We start from the raw sequence: 27,905 nt of genomic DNA on the forward strand, positions 1-27,905 counted from the left end.
AAAGTCCACAAAACATTAACATGGCAGCAATTGCTTTTACAGCCTTTAAGACTTTGATTTTTTTTTACAGAAGAGTGTCCACCATGCACTTGCATTACACTATAATAATAGTAGAATAGTATGATATACAAATAGATGAAAATTATATATACATGCAACCGTAATATTAATATAATATATAACAACAAACCAGTGTATTCTCTGGAACTATTATTATATTAGTATAATAGTCTAAGGTATACTGATTTGTATCACTACAATATAATAGTTATTACGGTGAGGTTGAATTTCCTGTCATTTATTCATCATCCAAGCACGAACTTGTATAAGAAAAAAAAATCTCTGTAAATTAACCTCAGTTTCAGGTATAGAGATGTGATCTGTTTCTGTGACATGTGCTTTTGACCATCCACAAGAACCTGCGGTCATCCGATGTTCAGTACTTCAGTACTTTGATTGATTATGTGATTACATGGCCGTTTTTATTATTTGATTACCAGACCAAATATTTAATGATTATTTGATTATTTGATAATCTAGGACTGTATTTTTGATTATTTGATTATCTTGTATAAAAAAATAATTAATGATTATGTGATTATATTGGCAAAAAAATTTGTGATTATGTGATTACTTGGACACCCCAATGAGGGGCCTCTTGAATATAAGAAATAATTAAGCTATATGTCAGCACTTTCAGTCACACTAGTAGAAGTTCACTTTTAATTTGTTCTCATCCAATTTTAAATTACGCAAATACAGGACATAAATTAATAATTTTCGTTATTTTTTATAATTGAAATTTGTACACAGATGTCATTCGTTAGCTTAGTTTCTTTTATATTATTTTTGTATAACAGCCTATCAATTCATTTAAAAAAGATTTACTACCCATAGACTTTATGTTTATGCTGATTAACACAGTCGAAGGGGTACTGAGTAAACGAGTTATGAATTGAAATATGTCGCACATGGAAAATGAACTGATGTTTGATACGGATGAAGTATTCCAATTTTCGTTTTTCCCTTCCACTTTATTGTTAATGAGTGAAGCTGAAAACAATCTAACCCTAGCTCATTCAATTTAAGAATAGCTGTCACTAAGCGGAGTATGAAGTATTTTCACGAACTTTAATAAAAAAAATAACATTAAATACAACTACTGGAATTTAATACATTTAACTACAAATTTGTATTGTTCCTATTGCAATTAACACAAAATTCACCTATAAAAAACAATTTTCTAGACTAAAACAATATCAAAATTGTATGTGACTGCTATAAAAAAAATACCAGTTAAGTATACTTCTTGGAACTAGTAAATTGCTTTTCCTAATTTTCTCACTTTTATAATTTTACATCTGAAATGCTATAAATATGGTTGAATAATAATTTAATGCTTCATTACCCATTTTATGTACTTTAGATATTATTTCAATTACAGATTTTTTATTTTGTAAAAGAAGAGCAAGTCATTTTTTTTCAAGATTGTGTTAGGACTTTTAGTGATAATCGACAGTGAAAAGGTAAATTAACATTTCTTACACAAAAAAAAGAGAATATCTTTACATGCTTATTATTAAATAATCTCATACATTTGATAAGATTATTTGATAATTAAAACTTAGACTGGATAAGAATTACAAGGCCATGGCTAAATATATATATAGATGTCTTCTGTTTGGTTTAACCTTTGCATTTTTAGTACATATTGCACAGAGCCAAACTTGACACTCCGTCTAAGTACAGGGATTACCATAGTCAACCCATCTATCAATTATTGAAATAAAGGAAACCTCTGATAAAGTTAAGTCAATTTTCAATAATTTTTTTTCTCAAAACACAAAAAGGTATAAAATCATCATTTAAGGGCAATAAATCCTATAAGAACTTTTTAGAAGACAGCTGAAAATTTCATCTATGCTGAACTGTTTGTAGATCTGGTCTTGCTGATCATATTTGCTTCTATCATTTAAGGGCAATAACTCATATAAGGAGTTGACCTATGATTTTGGCCAAGTTAACAGTAAACTTATTTGTAAATCTTTGTCTTTTTGAACTTTTTTTGCCATTTAAGCTTCTATCTAGCGCTTAAAGTATTCAAGATAATGAGATAAGAGGTAAAAAATTGGTAAAAATCATCATTTTATAAGGAGTCAACTGGCGATTTCAGCAATTTACATTATTGTTAGATCTTGTCTTGCTGATCGTTTTTGTTTTTAAAAGTTGTTATCTATCTTTTGTAGTTTTCAAGATAATATGCAAAAATGCAATAAAATTCGTAAGGAGTTCTGCAGTACTCTGTGTCCTGCCTGCGATTACTGCTGTCATGGTAAAAGTGCAATGTTGAATTAAAAAGTTAGTCCATTTATCAGTAAAATACAGAATTTAAAAAAGAAATTCAAACTTATTTCTTTAGATGCTATTTCTTGGTTTTGAAGATTAGCTTCTGTCCAAGTTTCATAACAATCCATGAAGGTTTACAAATTCATCATGTCAAAAAAAAGTAATCCCAGACTGTCTGTAAATGTTAACTGTAAAAAAACGAAGTCCATCTATCAGAAAAATGCTAAATATGAAAAATATATATTTTCAAAGGTTTGCTTCAGATATTATCTCTTAATCATTAAAAAGCTTCTGCCAAAGTTTCATAGAACTCTATGAAGGTTTGACAAAGTAATTGATGTGTAACATACTTTAACCACCCGACTGTATCTACTTGTTAACTGTAAAAAAAACTGAGTCCATATATCAGTAAAATATGAAAAAATGAAAATAAATATTTTCAAAACTTTGCTCAGGATACTGCATGCTGGTCATAAACAAGCTTCTGTCCAAATTTCATAAAATTCCATGAAGGTTTGAAAAAGTTATTGATGTCTAAAAAAACTTAAACCACAGAGTGAACCTAAATGTTAACACTGACGACAGAATCTAGGATCCCTATGTCTCGCTTTCGCGAAATAAATTTCGCAGACTCAACAAAAAACAGTAAAAATTGTTATTGAAGGGCAATACATCCAATAAGGGGTCGATTGATGATTTCGACCATGTTTGACTGACTTGTAGATCTTATCTTTCTGATCAATTTTGCTATTTAAAGTTTCAATCTATCTATTTAAAGTTTTCAACATAAAAGGCAAAAACACAAAACATTGGTAAAATTTGTCATTTAAGGGCAATAACTCCTGTGAGAAGTCATCTGAGAAACAGACAATAACACATAAAACATAACATTGACCAATGAACATAAAAATTAGGTCAAGGTTAGATGAAACCAGACATGAACACCTTACAATCATTCCATTCACCAAATATTGTTGACCTAATGCTTAATAAATTAAAAATAAGGTCAAGGACAATGGTCATATGATAGACGCAAACATTGTAACATGAGGCATCTATACAAGGAATGAAGCATCCAGGTCTTCTACCTTCTGAAATACAAAACATTATGTAAATAGTTTGCTTTGCCGCCTGATTGTAATTCCTAAGTCTCGCATTCTGTGACTTTCGTCACAGGCAAAACAAACATCACATGTATAACATACATTAGTAAATAGCATATCAGTACAACAATTGATGAAAATCATTTACTCCTTAAAATCCTGAAATATCGACAAAGAAAAAATAAAAACACAAGACATGAGTGGTTCCATGTAGCAAGAATAAAGGATTCACACATTAAACACCTTTTATAGAAGGCACAAATCCCTGCATGAGGGACTACTAGACATTGAAAAAGCTAACAGATCTTGTTTTATATCGAAAAGAAATGGATATATCATGGACCCTATAATTGTTTGACATTGACAGTTGTTTTTTCTTCATACATTTGTGGAAATTCTCAGCTAATAAATTTGATCTAAACTATCAAAAACTAAAGTTTACATGACCTGACATGTTACTCTACATTATTCAACTATTTCATAAAAAATCAGTTCAGTATATGTAAGCATAACCAAATTAAAATTGGAAATGTACAATTTTCATTTAATTTGACAAGTCCAAGATTCCAAGGTCTGTAACTCCATAAAGAAAACCAGTCAAAAACATAAGGATAATCTTATACATACATGTACATTCCAATAAACACCTGAATATATGCTGGCATAGAAAGTCTCGACAATGCCTTCATTCCGTTTGTCATTGACTCAATTTTACTAGTTTTAGAACAATTCTATTTTTATTTCAGAACATTGTGGTGCTTTGTTTGAATTTCCTGGTCATTTCATTTAGGTAAATCAAGATGCATTGTTGTTTGGTTATGTTGTTGATTTTCAGACTGACCTTGAGGTCACATGGGGAAATGGCAGTACTGAAATAAATCCAAATCTCATGACGGGAAGGACATTTGGAAATCCTTTCCTTTTCCAAACAAGATAATCAAAACTAAATAATGAAAAGTTAGGATAACAAAAAATGCTGTGCATGATAGCTTCAGGACAATCTGACATCCGTCATATAAAGATTATTCTAATCTGGTATTTGGAGAAGTGCCAAACCAAAACAGGTCTCCTTATTTAGTATTAAAGATCAAGTTTAAAAAAGAGCTTTCACAAAAGAAATTAAATATTTTTCTTGCAAATAAATTTAAAATATACCATTAAATAATAAAATTCACAACATGTCTGTTATATGTTTTAAATTTCAGTCATATAAATGTGTAATCATTTAATACATCTTGATGAAAGTATTCCAAAACCCTGTCAGAGAAGTTAATTTAACATTTTTTGGTTGTCTGTGTTCAATTTAACTAATTCAAAATTCTCATGGTGCAGTTTTTCATTTAATTACAATATACATTTTATAAAGTAGCAGCATTTTTATTTTTATAGACAAATTAATCAAACCAAAGAATTTGTTATCAGCACTGATCCAATTGCTATAAACCAAACTAAAGGCCTTATGAGGATTTTTATCAAGTAAAGTTGTCATTTGAAATATAAGCATCTTTTTCAGATCATAAAATAGAGAATGGTAATAGGGAATATCTATATCCATTTTTTTTTTATATTTTCAACAGTGGGCATTATAAATTGATACAATGATTCTGGACCTATTGGTATCACCTGTCTATTACAGTCTCGTCCACACAATTAAATCATCAATACTAACACAATATAAAAGTAAAATGAGGTATGATTTCCAATGAGACAACTATCCACCAAAGTTCAAATGAAGTGGATGTAAGCAATTATAGGCAACCATATGGCCTTCAACAATGAGAAAAACCCATACTGTATAGTCAGCTATAAAAGGCCCCAACATAAAAAATATGAAACAATTCAATCGAGAAAACTAACGGCCAAATTTATAACAAAACAATTTATGAAAAACAAATATGACCGAGATGAACCAACGACAACCACTGAACTACAGGATCCTGACTTGGGACAGGCACATAAAAAATGTGGTGGGGTTAAACATGTTTGTGAGGACTCAACACTCCCTCTAACCAGGGACAATGGTGAAACAGCACAACATACGAACAAACTATAACAAGAGTGCACACGCTGAAATGTCTCGCCTTCTTTATTAATCATTGATATTATGTTGATAGTCCTAAATATAAAGCTTTATTACAACTGTCACATAAACTTAACATTAACCAAGTAAACTAAACATTGACCAATGAACCATGAAAATGAGGTCAAGGTCAGATGAACTATGCTAGGCAGTCATGTATAGCTAACAATTCTTCCATACAACAAATATAGTTGACCTATTGCTTATAGTTTAAGAAAAACAGACCAAAACACAAAACCTTAACACTGAGCAATGAACCTTGAAAATGAGGTCAAGGTAAAATAAAACCTGCCTGACTGACATATAGATCATAAAATATTTCCATACACCAAATATAGTTGAACTATTGCATATAGTATTAGAAAAAAAGACCAAAACTCAAAAACTTAACTTTGACCACTGATCCATGAAAATGAGGTCAAGGTCAGATGACACCTGCCAGCTAGACATGTACACCTTACAATCATTCCTTACACCAAATATAGTTGACCTATTGCATACAGTATAAGAAAAACAGACCAAAACACAAAAACTTAACACTGAGCAATGAACCTTGAAAATGAGGTCAAGGCCAAATAAAACCTGCGTGACTGACATATAGATCATAAAATATTTCCATACACCAAATATAGTTGACCTATTGCATATAGTATTAGAAAAAAAGACCAAAACTCAAAAACTTAACTTTGACCACTGAACCATGAAAATGAGGTCAAGGTCAGATGACACCTGCCAGCTAGACATGTACACCTTACAATCATTCCATACACCATTTATAGTTGACCTATTGCATATAGTATTAGAAAAAAAGACCAAAACTCAAAAACTTAACTTTGACCACTGAACCATGAAAATGAGGTCAAGGTCACATGACACCTACCAGTTGGACATGTACACCTTACAATCATTCCATATACCAAATATAGTAGACCTACTGCTTATAGTATCTGATATATGGACTTGACCACGAAAACTTAACCTGGTTCACTGATCCATGAAATGAGGTCGAGGTCAAATGAAAATTGTCTGATGGGCATGAGGACCTTGCAAGGTACGCACATACTAAATATAGTTATCCTTTTACTCATAATAAGAAAGAAATTAACATTACAAAAAATGTTGCCTTTTTTTCAAGTAGTCACTGAACCATGAAAATGAGGTCAAGGACATTGGACATGTGACTGACGGAACTTCGTAACATGAGGCATCCATATACAAAGTATGAAGCATCCAGGTCTTCTAGCTTCTAAAATATAAAGCTTTTAGGAAGTTAGCTAACGCCGCCGCCGCCGCCGCTGCCGGATCACTATCCCTATGTCGAGCTTTCTGCGACAAAAGTCGCAGGCTCGACAAAAATCAGTTGAAAAAGGCTTAACTCATCAGATCAATACAAAGCAGAACAATCAAACATAATCATAGACCAGACGTGGCAGGGTATTTATCCATCCCTCATCTATAACAATAAAAGGACACTAAGTACAGATCTGAGAGTACTCGCAGTTACTGACAGCTAGTTCAAAGCCACTAACAACTAATAAAAAAAACATGTATCAAAGACTAAAATATCAATCAGTACACATCCAACATCCAATGGATTTAGTGTAAAGACGTCGTTAACAGTCAGAGAAAAACATGACCTTGTGCAATGCCAAAATAAAGGTATCGACAGATTTTAGTACCGTTAAAGTGCATATGTGTACAAGACTGCATTGACTATTACTACAATTGAAAAGGACATATATGCTGTTTAAAGTGTTGTTGTCTGCATGGCTATAATCTTATTTTTGTATTCTCAACATGTTTTTCAAAAATACTATCCAGTGATTAAACAATTGGAAAAACGTCTGACAACTTTTGAACTGAAAATTCAGGGACAATGATGGGGTTCTAGAGTAACCTCTTCACATGACTCTACAAGACTGTGAATGCTACTATAATCCAATGCCTAAGGCAACTAATTGGTCTTATAAAGATCTGGTCTAGTTGTGAAAGTCTAATAAAAGTCCTTTAGTCATCATAAAAAATTGATTCCATATTGAAAAAAATAAAGGGCCCATTGGTCTTCGAGAAATTCTGATTAAGAACGTGAGGCTGTGTTCCTCACCTGGATTAATGCCCATATTCAACAATCACTCTCCAACATTATACACAAGAATATAATTCATGACTAAAATTCTCTCTTTTCCTGATCATTTTAGTTGTGTACAGTATTTCTCTACAAAAGTTTTGCTAAAGATGCCAAAATTGGAGAAAAAAAAATCATCATTTAAGGACAATAACTCCTATGAGGAGTAGATTGACAATTTCAGCTACATGGCTTATTTTTAGATCTTTTCTTGCTTATCATTTTAGCTATTTGAAGTTTCTCTTTAGCTAATATAGTTTTTGCCCAAAACCAAAAATGGGGTAAAATTTTCATTTAAGGGCAATAACTTTTATAAGAAGTCGTCAGACAGTTTTCATGTAAATACACTGTAGGCATAGATCTCAACTTTCTGAACATTTTTGCCCTGTCAGATCTTCTGTCTATAGCACTTTTCAAGAAAATAGACAAAAACTTGCATCTTATCCCTCTTCTATTTTCGCCATGTCGGCATTGTTGGTTGGCATGCAGGGTCATCAGGCACATTTTTGAAACTAGACACCCAAATGATGATTGTGGCCGTATTTGATTAAATGTGGCTCCTTAGTTTTAAAGGAGAAGATTTTCATAAAAGTAAATGGAGAACAACAGACACCAAGTGATTGGAAAAGCTCACACTGGGCCTTTGGGTCAGGTGATCTAAAAAAAAAAGTTATGTTAAGTGGACAAACCCGAGACTAAAAGTCCATTTTGTCTGAAAATACGCACTGGTAGGAACCTTTCACTTTTTGTGCTCTTCAATGCTTTACATTTTTCCTTTCTAAACCTTTGGTCTGGTTCATACCTGATATAGATAGTCCACAACATATTCTGTGCACACAACAGAAATTATATCATATATTTTCACTTAAATACTAGGCAATGATCAATATACCAAAATTGCTTTTCTTTTCTTAATGTTTTTCATTTAGGCTATCTTGAAACATATTATAGTCATTGTCTTTTTTCTTGTTCAATCTAGTTTTTAATTTCGTCCTGTACAGTAGTATAAAACCAATTCTTTGAATAGAACTCCTTTGACAATCTACTTTATCTGTCTCTTAATTTCCTGATAAAACAAATAAAAAATAAGTTTTCTATGTATTTAAGTTTGATTTCAGACATTAGATTTAATTATTACGTATTTAATTTTCTAAATAAGTATGAATTGATTTTTATACAAAAGATTTAAGAAAGTGCACAAATAAAATTGAGAATGGAAATGGGGAATGTGTCAAAGAGACAACAACCCGACCACAGAACAGACAACAGCAGAAGGCCACCAACAGGTCTTCAATGCAGCGAGAAATTCCCGCACCCGGAGGCGTCCTTCAGCTGGCCCCTAAACAAATATATATACTAGTTCAGTGATAATGAACGCCATACTAAACTAAAATTTAAACTATATGCAGCAATATTTCTAATTCTTAAAGAGATTTTTTTTGGTTCATCCTCACTTAGAGAAGATTACACAACTGCTATATAATTCTTTCTTATGATTCTAATTTCTGGTTTGAAAACTATATTGTAACTAAAATAAATGATTCCATTATGATGCTGCTGTTTAAAGCAGGATTTTCTATCAAGACATGTTCACTTATATTCTACAACAATTTTTATAGGTTCAAATATACTGTTTATTGCCAAAAATATAATCAATATTATACTACAATTTTGTACATCGTAAATATAAGATCCTGGGGAGGAAGCTTTTTGTCTCATCATTGCCAGAATGCTTGGTATCCCAGCTACAATGTTCCATCAAAGTAAAGATGGTTGGTAAATGGTTTGTCTAATTAACAAGTGCATAACTATCTGCTTTTCCTCTCTATCTTTAAATCACAGATGACTAATGAAGTTAAAAAAATGTTTCTTTAATTCTGATCAGTTATCTATCATGTCCTCTGTGAACCGAAGCCTCATGGGACAGCACATTTTCATAACATAAATCCTAATGAGAAAATCATGCCAATCCCCAGTCAGCTTCATTAGAGGAAAGTGAAGTAAAAAGCTTCTGACTAGAGAAGCACAGTCTGTAGAAGTAATTAATCCCATGATCATCAATGAAAGCACTCCATCAAAATTCTGTTGTAGTTTTTGGAATTTGAGTGACTGTTTTTAATATGAATTACATATGTTTTTGTATATTATTTTTGTTTATGGTGTATGAAATGTTACTTAAATCAATAGTTATCATTTTCCTTTTTATTTCATTTATTTTGTAATTCTCATGCAAGATCTCTCAAAGTGAGAAACACAAGTGCTGAAGCAATAACTGTCTCTTTTCCTTTCAAAGTGAATTCTGATTGGTAATTTCATTTGAAAAGTAACATATGATCTTGGCTCAAACCAATATATTATGGAGAAAAAAACCCAATTATATTGATTGATTGGTAATAGTTGTTGGGCTATGTCAGGGAGAACAAATTTAGTCAAAATAAAACCTTAAAATTCATTATATGTATTTGTCTCTTGACTGACAATAAAAAAGTAATTTGTACAAGCTTTAGAAAACAGAACTGCTTTTTTACCTATCGTACAAGCCAGTACAACTATAAATTTTGATATTTTTTTACATGTTCTTATACTCATTTAATAAGGACACTCATTTCTTGTCATTTTCCAACTCCCAGGTTCTTCCTGGTTATGAGTCGGACTCTACAAATTAGTGTAATTGACTCGGGCAAATCTCAAACAGACAAGAGTCCATCCATTTGGCTGAAAGTAAAAACCCAGGAAAACTGGATGGTATTTACAGACAAATCAGTATGTTCATTTGTTCATAGCTGCAATTCCGTTATTGTAGAAATCAAAATTAATTGAATTTGACAGTAATTAGATACCAACAAAAATATGTGTCCATGTTCAGTGAACAGCAAACTTTTGGTCCAAATCTTAATTTGGCATATATATTCTAAAGTTCACATCATGCATACTAAGTTTTAAGTTAACGTGACCACAACTTCATGGTAAACTGCCTTAATCCTTAAATACAAATTTTGTCCTGATGCAAGACAGACAGTTGGATCAATAAACTCGAAAAATAAATGCCCCTTTACTATTGTAGGCAGGGCATAACAATAAATTGTTACATACATACAGGTAGTAATTCAATTGTTACATAGATATAGGTAGTAATTCAATTGTTACATAGATACAAGTAGTAATTCAATTGTTACATAGATACAAGTAGTAATTCAATTGTTACATAGATACAAGTAGTAATTCAATTGTTACATAGATACAGGTAGCAATTCAATTGTTACATAGATACAGGTAGTAATTTCTCAATCACTGTAATAGAAGCAGCAAGCCAATAAACTTCATCTTTATGGCATTCAACTAGAAACAAGAGTGCACACACTGAATGTCTCACCTGCTTTACTGATCATGATTGATTTTTATGTTGAAAGTCCTTATAATAAAGGTTTATTTCAAGTATCACATAAACATTATATATATTATCTGGGACTATTATACTTATCATTTATTGTACTGAATAATATGTAAAACAACCAAGTCAAAGGTACAAAATGTGCTTAGCAGCTGAAGACTAGCAAATGCCAGTTAAACTGTCATATAAAGGATTTTTTTTTAACAATTCTTAACCATGTTTTTTTTCGAAGAAAAACAGTATTGTCAAAGTAAATATTTTCACAAAATTTGTTGTGGTCCAATAATGATATGTATCTAATAATTTTCAACTGTTCATGCTGCAATCAGTAAAATTATCTGTTTGTCTCTAACAAGGGTGTTTTTAAATCATAACCAATGCAATATTCTTATTGGTAAATATCATTTCTTTTCAGAAACATTTTAGAAGAAAAGAAAGATATATATTATTGACACGTTATGGTATGATTATCCCTGGCCTAGACAGTTTTTCTGTTCTTCTGTTAGATAGTAAAACAACCAGATGTACCAGTAGATAACCTTACTTAAAGCAGCGAAATTGAAGCATACCTACAATAGTACAAGCAACATGCTGGTGGTTGCTGATGTCTAAAATGTGAATGATAACATACCCCTGCATCACAATGGACTGAAGTCTTGGATCCCAGACTAACGATTCTACCATCTTTATAAAGCATTAGATTCTCACCTCTACAGCCTGGTTCACCACCTGAAAAGCATAAAAACTCTATCATTTTCTGATAATGAATATAATCATAAAAAATGTTGAATTGTTTGAGGATTTTTTTTCTCATTTTTCCAGAACTTAGTCTTTTTTCAGCAAAATTTATGAAAGAGGGTACCAGTTTTGTGTAATCAACTTCTACAGTTTTAACCCTAGAACCCTGAAACTTCACAGGAAGATTGCACAAATGTGGAAGTTGTGCACCTGCTATTATAGAATTGTTTGAGGATTTTTTTCTTATTTTCCAGACTTAGGAACTTAGTAATTTTATCAGCAAAATTTATGAAAGAGGGTACAAATTTTGTATAATCAACTCCTACAGTTTTCATCACAGAACCCTGAACATTCACAGGAAGATTGCACATACCGCTGTATGTTGAAGTTGTGCATCTGCTATTATGGAATTATCTGAGGAATTTTTTCTTATTTTTCCAGACCTGGGAACTTAAGACTTTTCAGCTAAATTTTGGAAAGATTGACACGTTTTGTGTAATCAACTCCTCCTACAGTTTCCATCACAGATTTCTGAAACTAAGAGAACGATTGCACATATACTGAAGTTGTGCACCTGCTGTTATGGAATTGTTTGAGGAAATTGTTCACAATTTTCCAGACTTGGGAACTTAAGTCATTTTGCAGCAAAATTTATGAAAAATAAAGGCAACAGTAGTATACAGCTGTTCAAAAGTCACAAATCGACTGAGAGAAAACAAATCCGGGTTACAAACTAAACCCGAGGGAAACACATCAACTATAAGAGGAAAAACAAAGGAACAACAGAAACACTGAAGTGCAAAAAAAACAAACGCCAACATACATAGAAACGAACTATTTGATAACAACTGCCATATTCCTGACTTGGTACAGGACATTTTAAGAAAAAATGGTGGGTTGAACCTGGCTAGCCAAACCTCCCGCTTATGAAAGTGGATACAAGATTTGTGTTATCAACTCCTCCTACAGTTTTCAAACTAGATTCCTGAAACTTCACAGGAAGATTGCAGGAAGATTGCACATATGTTGAAATTGTGCACCTGCTATTATGGACCTGTTTGAGGATTTTTTTTTTTTAACTTAGTAATTTTTCAACAAAATCTATGAAAGAGGATACAAGTTTTCAACTTCTCCTACAGTTTTCAACCCAAACCCTTAGACTTCACAGAAAGACTGTTTTTCCATGATACACAATAAACATTGAAAGTAGCTGTATCTCAAAGTTACAGCACTATTTTTTACAGACTTGGGAACTTCGTCTTTTTTCAGTAAAATTTCATGCATTTGGTTGAAAAATAACTACCCGGCCAAAAATATTACATGACAGTTGGAAGTTCCATTGGACCTTTAAATAACCTGCTGAGATTGACAATGAAAAAGCTAGACAACAGTATCATACTATAAATTCTGGCACAACACATAAACAAATCTATCAATAATAAACTGTCAAAATTTTAAATCATTTTCAGGATTATATTTGTAATTTTACAATGATATATAAGTAAATAAACTGTTGGCACAGAGATATTTCTCGCCTATCGGCATAAAATTCAGAAAAAGACAATCTGATGGACAGTACCATTGCTTATTAATTCATTCACATGACCATGATCTAGTAGGCAGGGCCTGAAAATGGTTGACAAACTGAGATGTACAGACAGTAATGTAACTATAGAAAATATAGTTGTCTATTGTAAGTAGTTCCTATCAATCTAACTTTAGCAGAAGACTTAAGTGAAAATTGATAATTAATTCAAAGTGACTGGACCATGACCTAGGCCGCAGGGCCTCGAAATAGTCGTCAAACTGATATGAACTGATAGTAATGCAACTTCATACAAAATATCATTGATCTATCACAAGTAGATCTTATCAAACTAACTTATGCAGAGAACTTAACATTGAAAATTGCTAATTAATTCAAAGTCACTGGACCATGTCTTTTTTGACAGGGCCTCAAAATAGTCGTCAAACTGATATGTACTGATAGTAATGCGACTTCATACAAAATATCATTGATCTATCACAAGTAGATCCTATCAAACTAACTAAAGCAGAAAACTTAACATTGAAAATTGCTAATTAATTCAAAGTTACTGGACCATAACCTAGGGGGCAGGGCCTCAAAATAGTCGTCAAACTGATATGTACTGATAGTAATGCAATTTATATTAAATATCAATGATCACGTAGTTCCTATCAAACTAACTTGAGCAAGAAACTTTACAATTGTTGACAACATTGTCATCGTCGCCTTTGACGGAAAAGCAATCCATATGTCTCGCTTTCCTCGACTTTCATCGCAGGTATGACAAAAAACTCATTCTGACATTATTGTGAAGCCTTTATAATGTACCTACCAAACAGTCCATAAGGTTGAAAGACTCTTCTCTCAGTTAAAATAGACAGGGTCAAGGATTTTCTCCATAAATATTCTCTAGTTACCCCATCACCTCCATGATGTTGACCTCTGCCCCCAGTATCAGAGTTCAAATGGAACCTCTTCAATATTACAGGGTATCTGTAATATATTCATAGACACACTTTTATTTGACCTATGAAATAAAAACTGAAGCCTCAAAGAATTACTAACTTTCTTTACTTGACTTTCATTATGTTTTATGACGTAATGGGCTCATCTGATCTCAAATTAGTAGTGACTTATTCTACAATGGAAGCAGAAAATCATCCAGAGTCTTTCATAGTTCTCATTTACTTCTTTTAATATCTGAGAAATATTAAATACATTGTATTAAGAGATGTAAGCTGTCATTTATTTAGTCATGTTTTTACTCCTTGGTCAATCTTTAATACATAAAATTATCCTTTTTTTACCAGAAATTGTTGTAAAATTAAATGTTTTCATGAAGAGGAAAGATGTGATAAGATTTTTCAATGATACTAATTTGCATTTGGATTTGTGTTTGCAATAAGCTACTACAAAGTGTATAGGAATCAAATACTAGTTAATCTTGCATAATTTATCAATCATACTTAATATTCCAACAAAATCATATATTTTCTTGTTCAATTAATTTAATTCTTAGCATGTGACAAAACCACATGGTACATACATTTGAATTAAGATATTTCATGAAGAGAAATGACCACTATGATAACAAGATAACAGCTTGTCATAGCCTAAAGCTAAAAACAATTGTAATGTGGAGTGCCTTTTTCTTGAAAACAATAATTTTGGCTTATTAAGCACTTTCAAGGACAGAAACTCTGGAAACAGAAAGAACTTGCAAACAAAAATGTGATACAATCTGAGGCTTCGTGACAACAACCAACATCATTCTTTATAAGTTTGGTTGAATTTGGCCTATTAGTTTCAGAAGAGTTGTAAATTGTGACTTTCCAAAGAGTTTAAATTGGAGCTATGTGCCATCAATGCTACCTTACCTTTTTTCCCCACCAAATCAACATTAAAAAAGTATCATTTGGAGAGTGTCTCCCAATCATCAATGTAAAGTTTCAACACAATTTACCATGTATTTTTGAAAATTGGCCAAAAAAATAACCAATTGCATCTGGTGACCATGTTTTTTGTCCAATCAGAACCAAATGTAGTCTGAAACTGCTCTGATGTCCGACAGGCTTTATTATGACTTGTTGGGGCTGTTGGAGTAAACCAAATGATGGTTGTAGAGGTCCTTCTATACATTTTTTATTCTTGCTAAATTGATTTCACTGTCCGAGTTGTTTCCGAGAAGAAGATGAAAATGTGATAATTTTAAATCGACTAATAAGAACCAATGAGAGCATTTTGTAGATGTCCATCAATACATCCTTCTTACCAAGTTTATTTTACAATGGCTTAGTTGTTTTAGAGAAAATGAAAAATGTGATTTTTGATAGGGTTTAAATGGAAACTATGTACCACCAATTCCATCATGTTTGCCACCCTATGCATTGCATATTGAATATGGATCATTGTGGTGGGTCTCTCAAGCACCAATTTTATAGACTTTCAAAATAGTTTGCCTTGTAGTTTAAATTTGGAGAAAAAGATTCTTTTAAAATGGCAAATCAGAATCAGAGATTGCCTCAGGCAGCCATGTATTTATTTGATTAGAACCAAATTAGGACAGTTAGTAGAAGTCTTCGATACATCACACCTGCCAACTTTATTTCACATTGGCTCAGTTGTTTCAGAGAAGAAGATGAAAATGTAATTTTGCGTAGAATTTCTAGGAGAACTGTGGCATCAATGCCACCATGATGGCTACCTAATCAACATCAAATGAGAATCATTTTTTTTAAATATCATGTATTTCACCTCTTAATTTCAGAGAAAAAAATCTTTTAATAGTTTAAAATTAGAATGAAAGATAGCCTCTGGCAGCCAGGTTAATCATCTGAGCACAAATAAGGATCTTTTGTAAAGGGTCTTCTTACCTTTCAAAATTGTTAAAACATTTCACCTTGTTGTTTTAAAGTTGAAGATATTTTTAGATTAGCAATTCAAAATTAAAGATAGTCCATGGCGACAATGTTTATTGTCAGATCAGACCAAATGACGTTCTTTTTTAGGTGACTTTTTATACATCACTTCTACCAAGTTTGGTTAAAATTGGCTCTTGTAGTTTAAGAGAAAATGATGAAAATCTGATTTTCCAAAGGGTTTCAATGTAAACTATGTGCCATATTAATTTTTTTAAGTTTGGCTGAAGTTGGCCATTTTTTTTTGTAGAAGAGAAGAAGATGAAAGTAGATTTCAAAAGGCATTCCTTTAGAAAATACTTTTCTAATTTCATTTGTGTAAACACCAACACTTTAAGTGCAAAAAGAAATAGAGACTGCAAAAGAATGCACAGAAATAGTTCCAAAAATAAATACTTATTCTGGGAGAAGTTTTTCTTGCAAGACACATTCACCCTACAGGAAGCTTGTGCCCTCCTTAAAAATGATCAAATTCATTCAACATCAATTTATATTTTAAACAAACATCTTGACATCACAAGCAAATATGTCAAAATTAAATCAATAGATTTGAAATTTATCATGAATTATGTATGCTGTGTTTATTATTTTGAAATTATTAAAGGATCTGATAACATTTTTACAGACTTGAAAAGATAAGAAATACTGATAATCAACAGAGGAAAATGTAACAAATCACTTTATTTTACATTATGTTTTATAATGGACACATTACAATTTGAAACAAAAAATACCCAGATAAAAAGCAGTAATTGATGAATAGAGAGATCCTAACCAAAGCCAGATCAAATAGATTGATGTTATAGCTTTCTTTCATGCACAGCAGTAGAACAGACTTTTTTTTAAATGTTTGGCTAAGCTATTTACTAATATTATCTAATATTTTTCAGTTAAGCACAAACTACATCCTTTATTTCAAAATATTACTATTTGTGTTCACTTTAAGGATGTACTTAGGTGAGGTTTAGGAATTTGTGTCAGATGTTCGGACTCCTTGGTTTTTTCTGTACGATACAGGGTAAAATATTTTGCCCCATAACACCCATTTTTCTTTTCATATAAGACTTCAATAGCTCATAATAGGCCATTTACTAATATTTAAGCAGATTCTAGATTTCTTTTCTTTCGATTTGAGACCCAAATAATACCAATGCAAATATAAGGTAAAAGTCACAATCAGCCTTTTCCTGTTATTTTTTAACAAGAGTGCACAAGTTGAAATGTCTCGCCGTCTTTACTAACCATTGATATTATGTCGATAGTCCTAAATATAAAGCTTTACTACAACTATCACATAAACCTAACTTGATCCAAGAAAATGAGGTCAAGGTCATATAAACCAAACGAGAAATACATGTACACCTTACAATCATTCAATACACTAAATATAGTTGACCTATTGCTTATAGTTTCTAAGAAACAGACTTAACCAAGAAAACTAAACATTGACCAATGAACCATTAAATTGGGGTCAAGGTCAGATGAACCATGCCAGGCAGACATCTACATCTTACATTCCTTCCATACAACAAATATAGTTGACCTATTGCTTATAGTTTAAGAAAAACAGATCAAACACAAAAACTTAACCCTGAGCAATAAACCGTGAAAATGAGGTCAAGTTCAAATAAAACCTGTGCGACTGACATATACATCATGAAATATTTCCATACACCAAATATAGTTGACCTATCGCATATAGTATTAGAAAAAAAGTCCAAAACTCAAAAAGTTAACTTTGACCTCTGAACCATGAAAATGAGGTCAAGGTCAGATGACACCTGTCAGTTGGACATGTACACCTTACAATCATTCCATACACCAAATATAGTAGACCTATTGCATACAGTATGAGAAAAACAGACCAAAACACAAAAACTTAACTATAACCACTGAACCATGAAAATGAGGTCAAGGTCAGATGACACCTGCCAGTTGGACATGTACACCTTACAATCCTTCCATACACCAAATATACTAGACCTATTGCTTATAGTATCTGAGATATGGACTTGACCACCAAAACTTAACCTTGTTCACTGATCCATGAAATGATGTCGAGGTCAAGTGAAAACTGTCTGACGGGCATGAGGACCTTGCAATGTACGCACATACCAAATATAGTTATCCCATTACTCATAATAAGAGAGAAATTAACATTTCAAAAAATCTTAACATTTTTCAAGTAGTCACTGAACCATAAAAATGAGGTCAAGGACAATGGACATGTGACAGACAGAAACTTCGTAACATAAGGCATCTATATACAAAGTATGAAGCATCCAGGTCTTCCACCTTCTAAAATATAAAGCTTTTAAGAAGTTAGTTAACGCCGCCGCTGTTGCCGCCACAGGATCACTATCCATATGTCGAGCTTTCTGAGACAAAAGTCGCAGGCTCGACAAAAATCTTACAGAAATTTCTGAATTGACAGTACTACAGAATAAATGTGGATAGTGTCCACATGTGGACACAGATGATGCCCCCTCTTGCATATCATATAGTTATAAAGGGACATAACTGAAGAACGATAAAAGTGACGCTACCCAAATTTGAACTTGATCTGAGTTTTGTGGTAATAAGCATTGTGTGTAAGTCTCATAACATTTGGTTAAGGCTAACTTAAGAAGATCACTATCCCTATGTCGAGCTTTCTGCGACTAAAGTCGCAGGCTCGACAAAAACCAAATATCTCGAAATGGAGCTCCATAACCTATCAATATTTTTAGCTCATTTTGTTCCTTAACTAATGCTCTTCCAACTTATAGTATCAATTTTAAATTCCAGATTTTTTTAATTTCACCTAAGTATATCCTTTAAGCAAGTCATCAGGAAAAAAAACTCAGCTAGAACCCATAGATTCATTGATAGGTTGCTTCCCTGAAAATGCTTGTTTGGTGATAATCAACTTTATTTCAGAGAGAGCACCTCATAAAAATTTTTTTGTCAAAACAGGAAAAAAAGTTCAAATTAATGCTCACAGATTTGTGTTCTTAAATCAAAGCAGTTATATGGGTTGTAAACAGGATCACCAGTTTGAAAAATGTTTTGATGGACATTCAGCCACTTTTGTAAAATTTGGATCATTTTTTTCATAACTGCTGATCTTTAAATGTATTTTACTGTATAAACCAATGTTTTACTCTATTTTATATAGTGGTAGTCATATTATATATTGGTCAGAGTCTTTTAATATTTTTTATTCATTTGCCAAATTTTTCAAGTTTTTGAAGTCTTTTGTTCGGTAAGGCTGTCATTCTCAATGATTTGTGCATATTCAAACCTAAAAAAATTTTCCATCATTTTTCTTATTTTATTTATGAGTAAAAACTTTTGTATTGATATTTTCCCATAAACACTCCTTCCTTTACCACCCTTTTGTCTTATACATTAGGACTTGAGGTATAACTAAATAAACACCTTTAGCTATTTCTCTTTGTACAATGACCAATTTTGCTTTATTTATTTTTTCATAAATGAAGTAAGTTTTCGAATGTGAGAACTTAAATCTAAAAACTGTTATGAAAGAACTTTAGGATTAATCTATTTTGGTAGATTGTGAAAACTAAATACCTAATAATTTATTCAAATATCAATCTATTATCAGTTTAGATTTATTATGGGGTCTTTACTGAGTGATTTATAATTTTGATCTGGACAAAGTGTTAATACCATATAGGTATGTTTCATTTGGTGTTAGAATATCAGAATATTGTCTGGTAATAACCTGAATATTTCAGTTATTTTATTCCACTGCTCTAGAATGGCTACATTAACACAAACAATAGAGATGGATTACCAGGAGGGTCTGAATTTTTAGGGTTTAACATTGTTATTAAAATACAATAATGGTTGAGAGTTACCAATAGAGTCACACCCAGAGGGATTCTATTATCATAATAAATTAAGAAAATTACATCTTAGTAATGGGAGATAACTCCTTGAAACAAACATTATTTCAAAGCTACTTCAAAAGTTTTTGCACAAAGCATCTAAACATAATAATTATTACATAATCAGGATTGTTGAATCTTTTCATTTTAGAATAGAGCCTTGAACAAATGGACATTTAATTGATACTGAAAGTGTTGTTACATAAAAAAACGCTTAGCAGCACTATATTGATGTATAATGGGAATATTATCCCTATTCATAATCCCTATCTTGTAAGAGTTATCTTATTGGTTAACACATTTTTAGGCCATTAATGAAAGAGACTTATTGTATAAGTATGCAATTTAGCAATCAATCAAGCATCAAACACTGAGGAATATTGCTGGGTCACTATTTCTGTTTTATCATGTTTCTGTACAGATGTCAACAGATATTTCTTTCCCAAAATATAGATATTCCTATGCAAAATTTAGAAGAAGGGATATTTATAGATCATAAAGTGTATTGCTGATTATTTTCACAGTTTACAGTTGCTCTCCATTATAATTTGGTTATACATGTAATAGCCAATCAGGGGGTAAAAAAACATTTTAGGGCAATACAAATGTAACTTGATTAAGATTTTCAATGATGTTGACATATTTGTAGATCTTGTCTTGCTGATAATCTTTGCTGTTATAACAGTTTCTCAACTTTCTCTCTATAACAAAGGTATAATGTCATTTAAGGGCAGTAACTCCTATAAGGGGTATATATTACAATGTAGTCTGATATTTAACGTGGAAAAAGGAAGTTGGTTGATCTTACCAGCATTTTTGCCTTGTCAGATATTTTCTACCTACCTGGTAGTTAATGTTTTCAAGATATAAGACAATTTCTTACACTTTACCCTTAGTTTTATTTTTAGACCTGGCAGTCATGTTGCACATAAAAGACAAACTTTATACTAGATACCTAAAGGATTATTCAGCAAAACTTTGGTTGAAATTGATCCATTGGTTTCAGAGAATTGAAAAAAAAATAGTTTACATCCACGGACGCCCAGTGATGGCAATAGCTCACATGGCCAATAGCCCAGATGGGATGAAAAAGTGACAATGTGTTTACCTTTTTCTCCAGACAATCGTTCTGTTTGGTAAAAACTGAAGTTTTCTATGTACATTTACGGTAGGAACTCAAGATACATGTCAACTTATCTATAAAATTTCCATGGGATACATATTACTTATGAAGTTTTTCTAATTAAAATACAGCATCAATACAAATTTCTTTTCTCACCTCCTTTCTAGTATTTCTGGGTCTGTAATTCTAGTGTTGGTCATATGTGTATGTACACCTGCTCTTCCATTCCATGTAGGACCCTATAATAATAATTAAAGATACCTTAGAATTCATGGAAAGAACATAAAAAGTCCCAACAAACTGTATTCTCCAAGCCATATAGATTATGTAGCAAAATTCACTATTTCTATCCATATTATAAAACTAGAGGCTCTCAAGAGCCTGTGTCACTCACCTGATTCTACTTTGGTTTTGGAAATCATGTAAAAATAGTTTAAAAGCATAACAGATACCCTAATAATGAGTGAGGCCAAATTTGGTTTAATATTGGTCCTGTAATTTAATAAAAAATCCTGGTGGCCATCTTGAACAGTAAATCGGCAACAAAGTAGCAACACTTCATCAGCACCTCACAAGAAACATTTATGCCATGTTTTGGTTTCATTCCATTCAGTGCCCCTCTAGAAGAAGCATTTGTATTTATTTCCCATAGGGTCTTATGTTAAAGGAAGTCCCCCCATTGGTGGCCATCATGGATGAAGGATCAGCTTCAAAGTAACAAAACTTAGTCAGCACCTCATAAGGAACATTCATGCATTGTTTTCAGTATGTGGTTCTCTAAAAGAAGACATTTGTATGTATTGTCCATAGGGTCCTTTGTTAAACATTGTCTCCATCTGGCGGCCATCGTGGATGAAGGATCAGCTTCAAAGTAACAACACTTGGTCAGCACCTCAAAAGGAACATGCATGCCATGTTTGGTTTCATTCCATTCAATGGTTCTCTAAAAGAAAACATTTGTATGTATTTCTCATAGGGTCCTATGTTAAACTAAGTCCTCCGCTGGCAGCCATCTTAGATTATGGATTGGCTGCATAGTAACAACACTTGGTCAGCACCTCATAAGGAACATTCATGCCATGTTTGGTTTCATTCCATTCAGTGGTTCTCTAAAAGAAGACATTTGTATGTATTTCCCATAGGGTCCTATGTTAAACTAAGTCCCCTGCTGGCGGCCATCTTGGATGATGGATCAGCTTCAAAGTAACAACACTTGGTCAGCACCTCATAAGGAACATTCATGTCATGTTTGTTTTCATTCCATTCAGTGGTTCTCTAAAAGAAGACATTTGTATGTATTTCCCATAGGGTCCCATGTTAAACTAAGTCCCATGCTGGCGGCCATCTTGGATTATTGATCGGCTTCAAAGTAACAACACTCGGTCAGCACCTCATAAGAAACATTCATGCCATGTTTGGTTTCATTCCATTCAGTGGTTCTCTAAAAGAAGACATTTGTATGTATTTCCCATAGGGTCCAATGTTAAACTAAGTCCCCTGCTGGCGGCCAACTTGGATTATGGATCGGCTTCATAGTAACAACACTTAGTCAGCACCTCATAAGGAACATTCATGCCATGTTTGGTTTCATTCCATTCAGTGGTTCTCTGAAAGAAGACATTTGTATGTATTTCTCGTAGGGTCCCATGTTAAACTAAGTCCCCATCTGGCGGCCATCTTGGATTATGGATTGGCTTCAAAGTAACAACACTCGTTCAGCACCTCATAAGGAACATTCATGCCATGTTTGGTTTCATTCCATTCAGTGGTTCTCTAAAAGAAGACATTTGTATGTATTTCCCATAGGGTCCTATGTTAAACTAAGTCCCCTGCTGGCCGCCATCTTGGATAATGGATCAGCTTCAAAGTAACAACACTTGGTCAGCACCTCATAAGGAACATTCATGCCATGTTTGGTTTCATTCCATTTAGTGGTTCTCTAAAAGAAGACATTTGTATGTATTTCCCATAGGGTCCTATGTTAAACTAAGTCCCCCGCTGGCGGCCATCTTGGATGATGGATCTGCTACAAAGTAACAACAACACTTGGTCAGCACCTCAAAAGAAACATGCATGCCATGTTTAGTTTCATTCAATTCAATGGTTCTCTAAAAGAAAACATTTGTATGTATTTCTTATAGGGTCCTATGTTAAACTAAGTCCTCCGCTGGCGGCCATCTTAGATTATGGATCGGCTTCATAGTAACAACACTTGGTCAGCACCTCATAAGGAACATTCATGCCATGTTTGGTTTCATTGCATTCAGTGGTTCTCTAAAAGAAAACATTTGTATGTATTTCTCATAAGGTCCTATGTTAAACTAAGTCACCCGCTGGCGGCCATCTTGGATGATGGATCAGCTTCAAAGTAACAACACTTGGTCAGCACCTCATAAGGAACATTCATGTCATGTTTGTTTTCATTCCATTCAGTGGTTCTCTAAAAGAAGACATTTGTATGTATTTCTCATAGGGTCCCATGTTAAACTAAGTCCCCTGCTGGCGGCCATCTTGGATTATGGATCGGCTTCAAATTAACATTACTCGTTCAGCACCTCATAAGAAACATTCATGTCATGTTTGATTTCATTCCATTCAGTGTTTCTCTAAAAGAAGACATTTGTATGTATTTCCCGTAGGGTCCAATGTTAAACTAAGTCCCCTGCTGGCGGCCATCTTGGATTATGGATCAACTTCATAGTAACAACACTTGGTCAGCACCTCATAAGGAACATTCATGCCATGTTTGGTTTCATTCCATTCAGTGGTTCTCTAAAAGAAGACATTTGTATGTATTTCCCATAGGGTCCCATGTTAAACTAAGTCCCCATCTGGCAGGCATCTTGGATTATGGATCGGCTTCAAAGTAACAACACTCGGTCAGCACCTCATAAGGAACATTCATACCATGTTTGGTTTCATTCCATTCAGTGGTTCTCTAAAAGAAGACATTTGTATGTATTTCCCATAGGGTCCCATGTTAAACTAAGTCCCCCGCTGGCGGCCATCTTGGATAATGGATCAGCTTCAAAGTAACAACACTCAGTCAGCACCTCATAAGGAACATTCATACCATGTTTGGTTTCATTCCATTCAGTGGTTCTCTAAAAGAAGACATTTGTATGTATTTCCCATAGGGTCCTATGTTAAACTAAGTCCCCCACTGGCGGCCATCTTGGATGATGGATCCGCTACAAAGTAACAACACTTGGTCAGCACCTCATAAGGAACATTCATGCCATGTTTGTTTTCATTCCATTCAGTGGTTCTCTAGAAGAAGTTCAAAATGTAAAAAGTTAACGACGACGACGGACGCCAAGTGATGAGAAAGGCTCACTTGGCCCTTCGGGCCAGGTGAGCTAAAAAGGGTACACAATATTATCTATCAAAATACAAGAAAGAGAGAGATTACTAACATATTCCCATACAGCATGTTTACGTTGGGCCAACATTGTACCGTTGGTTGAATGTAGGTGTTGGCATACTAGCATTTGTCCAACATTGGCCCAGTGTTGGATAAAGGTTGTACCCTTGGTTGAATGTAGGTGTTGGCATACTAACAGTGGTCCAACATTGGCCCTGCATTGGATAAAGGTTGTACCCTTGGTTGAATGTAGGTGTTGACATACTAACATTTGTCCAACATTGGCCCAGTGTTGGATAAAGGTTGTACTGTTGATTGAATGTAGGTGTCGGCGGCATACTAACAGTGGTCCAACAATGGCCCTGCATTGGATAAAGGTTGTACCGTTGGTTGAATGTAGGTGTCGGCGGCATACTAACAGTGGTCCAACAATGGCCCTGCATTGGATAAAGGTTGTACCGTTGGTTGAATGTAGGTGTTGGCGGCATACTAACAGTGGTCCAACATTGGCCCTGCATTGGATAGAGGTTGTACTTTTGGTTGAATGAAGGTGTTGGCATACTAAGATTTGTCCAACATTGGCCCAGTTTTGGATAATTGTTGTACTGTTGGTTGAATGTAGGTGTTGGCATACTAAAATTTGTCCAACATTGGCCCAGTGTTGGATAAAGGTTGTACTTGATGGTTGAATGTAGGTAGAATTGAGAATGGAAATGGGGAATGTGTCAAAGAGACAACAACCCGACCATAGAACAGACAACAGCAGAAGGTCACCAACAGGTCTTCAATGCAGCGAGAAATTCCCGCACCCGGAGGCGTCCTTCAGCTGGCCCCTAAACAAATATATATATACTAGTTCAGTGATAATGAACGCCATACTAAACTCCAAATTGTACACAAGAAACTAAAATTAAAAATAATACAAGACTGACAAAGGCTAGAGGCTTCTGACTTGGGACAGGCGCAAAAATGCGGCAGGGTTAAACATGTTTATGAGATCTCAACCCTCCCCCTATACCTCTAGCCAATGTAGAAAAGTAAACGCATAACAATACGCACATTAAAATTCAGTTCAAGAGAAGTCCGAGTCTGATGTCAGAAGATGTAACCAAAGAAAATAAACAAAATGACAATAATACATAAATAACAACAGACAACTAGCAGTTAACTGACATGCCAGCTCCAGACTTCAATTAAACTGATTGAAAGATTATGTCTTCATCATATGAATATCAGGCACAATCCTTCCCGTTAGGGGTTTAGTATCATACCATCATAACATATATGAGAAGAACATAACCCGTGTCATGCCAACAACTGGTTTTTAAATAAATGTGTTTAGTGCCGATGCAAAGACCCTATAAGTGAATCAATATTAACGCCAAAATATGCAATCTTTAATGACCTGACAACAGTATCGTAACTATATCCCTTCTTAATAAGTCTATTTAAAGGTTTTGTTAGCTTCAGAGGTGAATACTGACATTTTTGTGCTTTATAAAGAATATTTCCATAAAAAATTGGATGTGAAATACCCGAAAGTATAAGAAGTCTGCATGTTGAGCTATATTTACGAATGATGTCCTTATACCGATGATAAAATTTAGTAAATGTTTTGACTAGTTTGTGATATCGAAAACCCTGGTGTAATAATTTTTCAGTAATACATAAATTTCTCTCGTTAAAATCTAAAACATTGTTACATACACGAGCGAATCGTACAAGTTGAGATATATAAACACCGTAAGATGGTGACAAGGGAACGTCACCATCTAAAAATGGATAATTAACGATAGGAAATGAAAAATCATCTCTTTTATCATATATTTTAGTATTAAGCTTTCCGTTAATGATATAGATATCAAGATCGAGGAAAGGGGAGTGGTCATTGTTAGTATTAGCTTTATTTAAAGTAAGTTCAACAGGATAAATTTCTTTAGTATACATACTGAAGTCGTCATTTTTGAGAGCCAAAATATCATCCAAATATCTAAAAGTATTATTAAATTTGTGTATCTTATCTGATTTTTGTCATAAATTGTAACTCATAGCAATACAAAAAAAGGTCCGCAATAAGTGGTGCACAGTTAGTCCCCATTGGAATTCCGATAACCTGACGATATACGGAATCTCCAAAGCGAACAAAAATGTTATCTAGTAAAAATTCAAGGGCATATATAGTATCAAAGCATGTCCAATTGACATAGTTTTTTTGTTTATTGCTACTAAAAAATGACCTAAAAGAGTTTGAACATATATATTCACATTCTGACTTTTTAAATGCCCATTTAATTAGGTGTGTGAATTTTTTCTTAATGAGAATGTGAGGCAATGTGGTATATAGGGCAGAAAAATCAAAACTTTGAACAGATTCAAAATCACCAATATATGCATGCAATTTATCAAGTACTTCCAACGAGTTCTTGACACTCCAAAAGTAATTAATTCCACTATTTTCGAAGGCCTTATTTGAACAATTTATTATCAGGTTTTTGATTGTACCAAGTGTACTGGTAAGAAGAATAGACAATTTAGTAGTGGAACAATGGCTTGAAGACGAAATGAATCTATATTTGTAAGGTGTTTTGTGTAGCTTCGGAAGCCAATACATAGTTGGGACTTTCATTGTATTGTTGACATACTAACATTTGTCCAACATTGGCCCAGTGTTGGATAAAGGTTGTACTTGTTGGTTGAATGTTGGTGTCGGCGGCATACTAACAGTGGTCCAACAATGGCCCTGCATTGGATAAAGGTTGCACTGTTGGTTGAATGTAGGTGTCGGCATACTAACATTGGTCCAACGTTGGCCAATTATTTGGTAAAAGTTGTATCATTTGGTTGAATTTAGACATTGGCATATTAACATTAATTATGACTATCAATTTATGAATAAACTATTATAATCAAATCTAGCCAGACAATACTATACAAGTACTGCACAAAAATACTTTGTATCGAAAGTATGAAAACCATTTGGTTTTAAATACTTTGTAAAAAGAGTTTTAAAAATCAAACACTGTTTTCCATTTTTTTTTTAAATCTTGATTTGATTATATATTTACCTTAATTACAGCTAAAATTATTTATAAATTTAGTAATGGTAAAACAAAAATACATGTAAATTCAAGGTCAATTTTGTTCAGAATTTTAAAGTTTTTTCTGAAAATGCCATTGGCACATCAGAACATGATCCTGTTTATATACATTATATGGTCATTTATAATTTTGAACTTTACAAACAATATATAAATTAAAGAACCTTTAGTGAGCAAGCTGACATTCCCCACTACCCA

General features: G+C 33.2%; 1 protein-coding gene across 2 annotated transcripts in view; it reads right to left on the reverse strand.

Moving 5' to 3' along the window:
• The window catches only part of LOC127701135 (5-oxoprolinase-like), a 144,747-nt gene that overhangs the window by 13,865 nt on the left and 102,977 nt on the right, over nucleotides 1-27,905 (reverse strand). For both annotated transcript variants that reach the window (XM_052204928.1, XM_052204927.1), the window contains exons 32-34: nucleotides 21,402-21,484; nucleotides 14,144-14,304; nucleotides 11,677-11,774 (exon numbers count right to left, since the gene is read on the reverse strand). In XM_052204928.1, the coding sequence (XP_052060888.1) occupies nucleotides 11,677-11,774; nucleotides 14,144-14,304; nucleotides 21,402-21,484 (342 nt within the window). The remainder of the gene's footprint in view (nucleotides 1-11,676; nucleotides 11,775-14,143; nucleotides 14,305-21,401; nucleotides 21,485-27,905) is intronic.

Source organism: Mytilus californianus, unplaced genomic scaffold (genome assembly GCF_021869535.1).
Source record: "Mytilus californianus isolate M0D057914Y unplaced genomic scaffold, xbMytCali1.0.p SCAF_5, whole genome shotgun sequence".
Taxonomy (NCBI): Eukaryota; Metazoa; Mollusca; class Bivalvia; order Mytilida; family Mytilidae; genus Mytilus; species Mytilus californianus.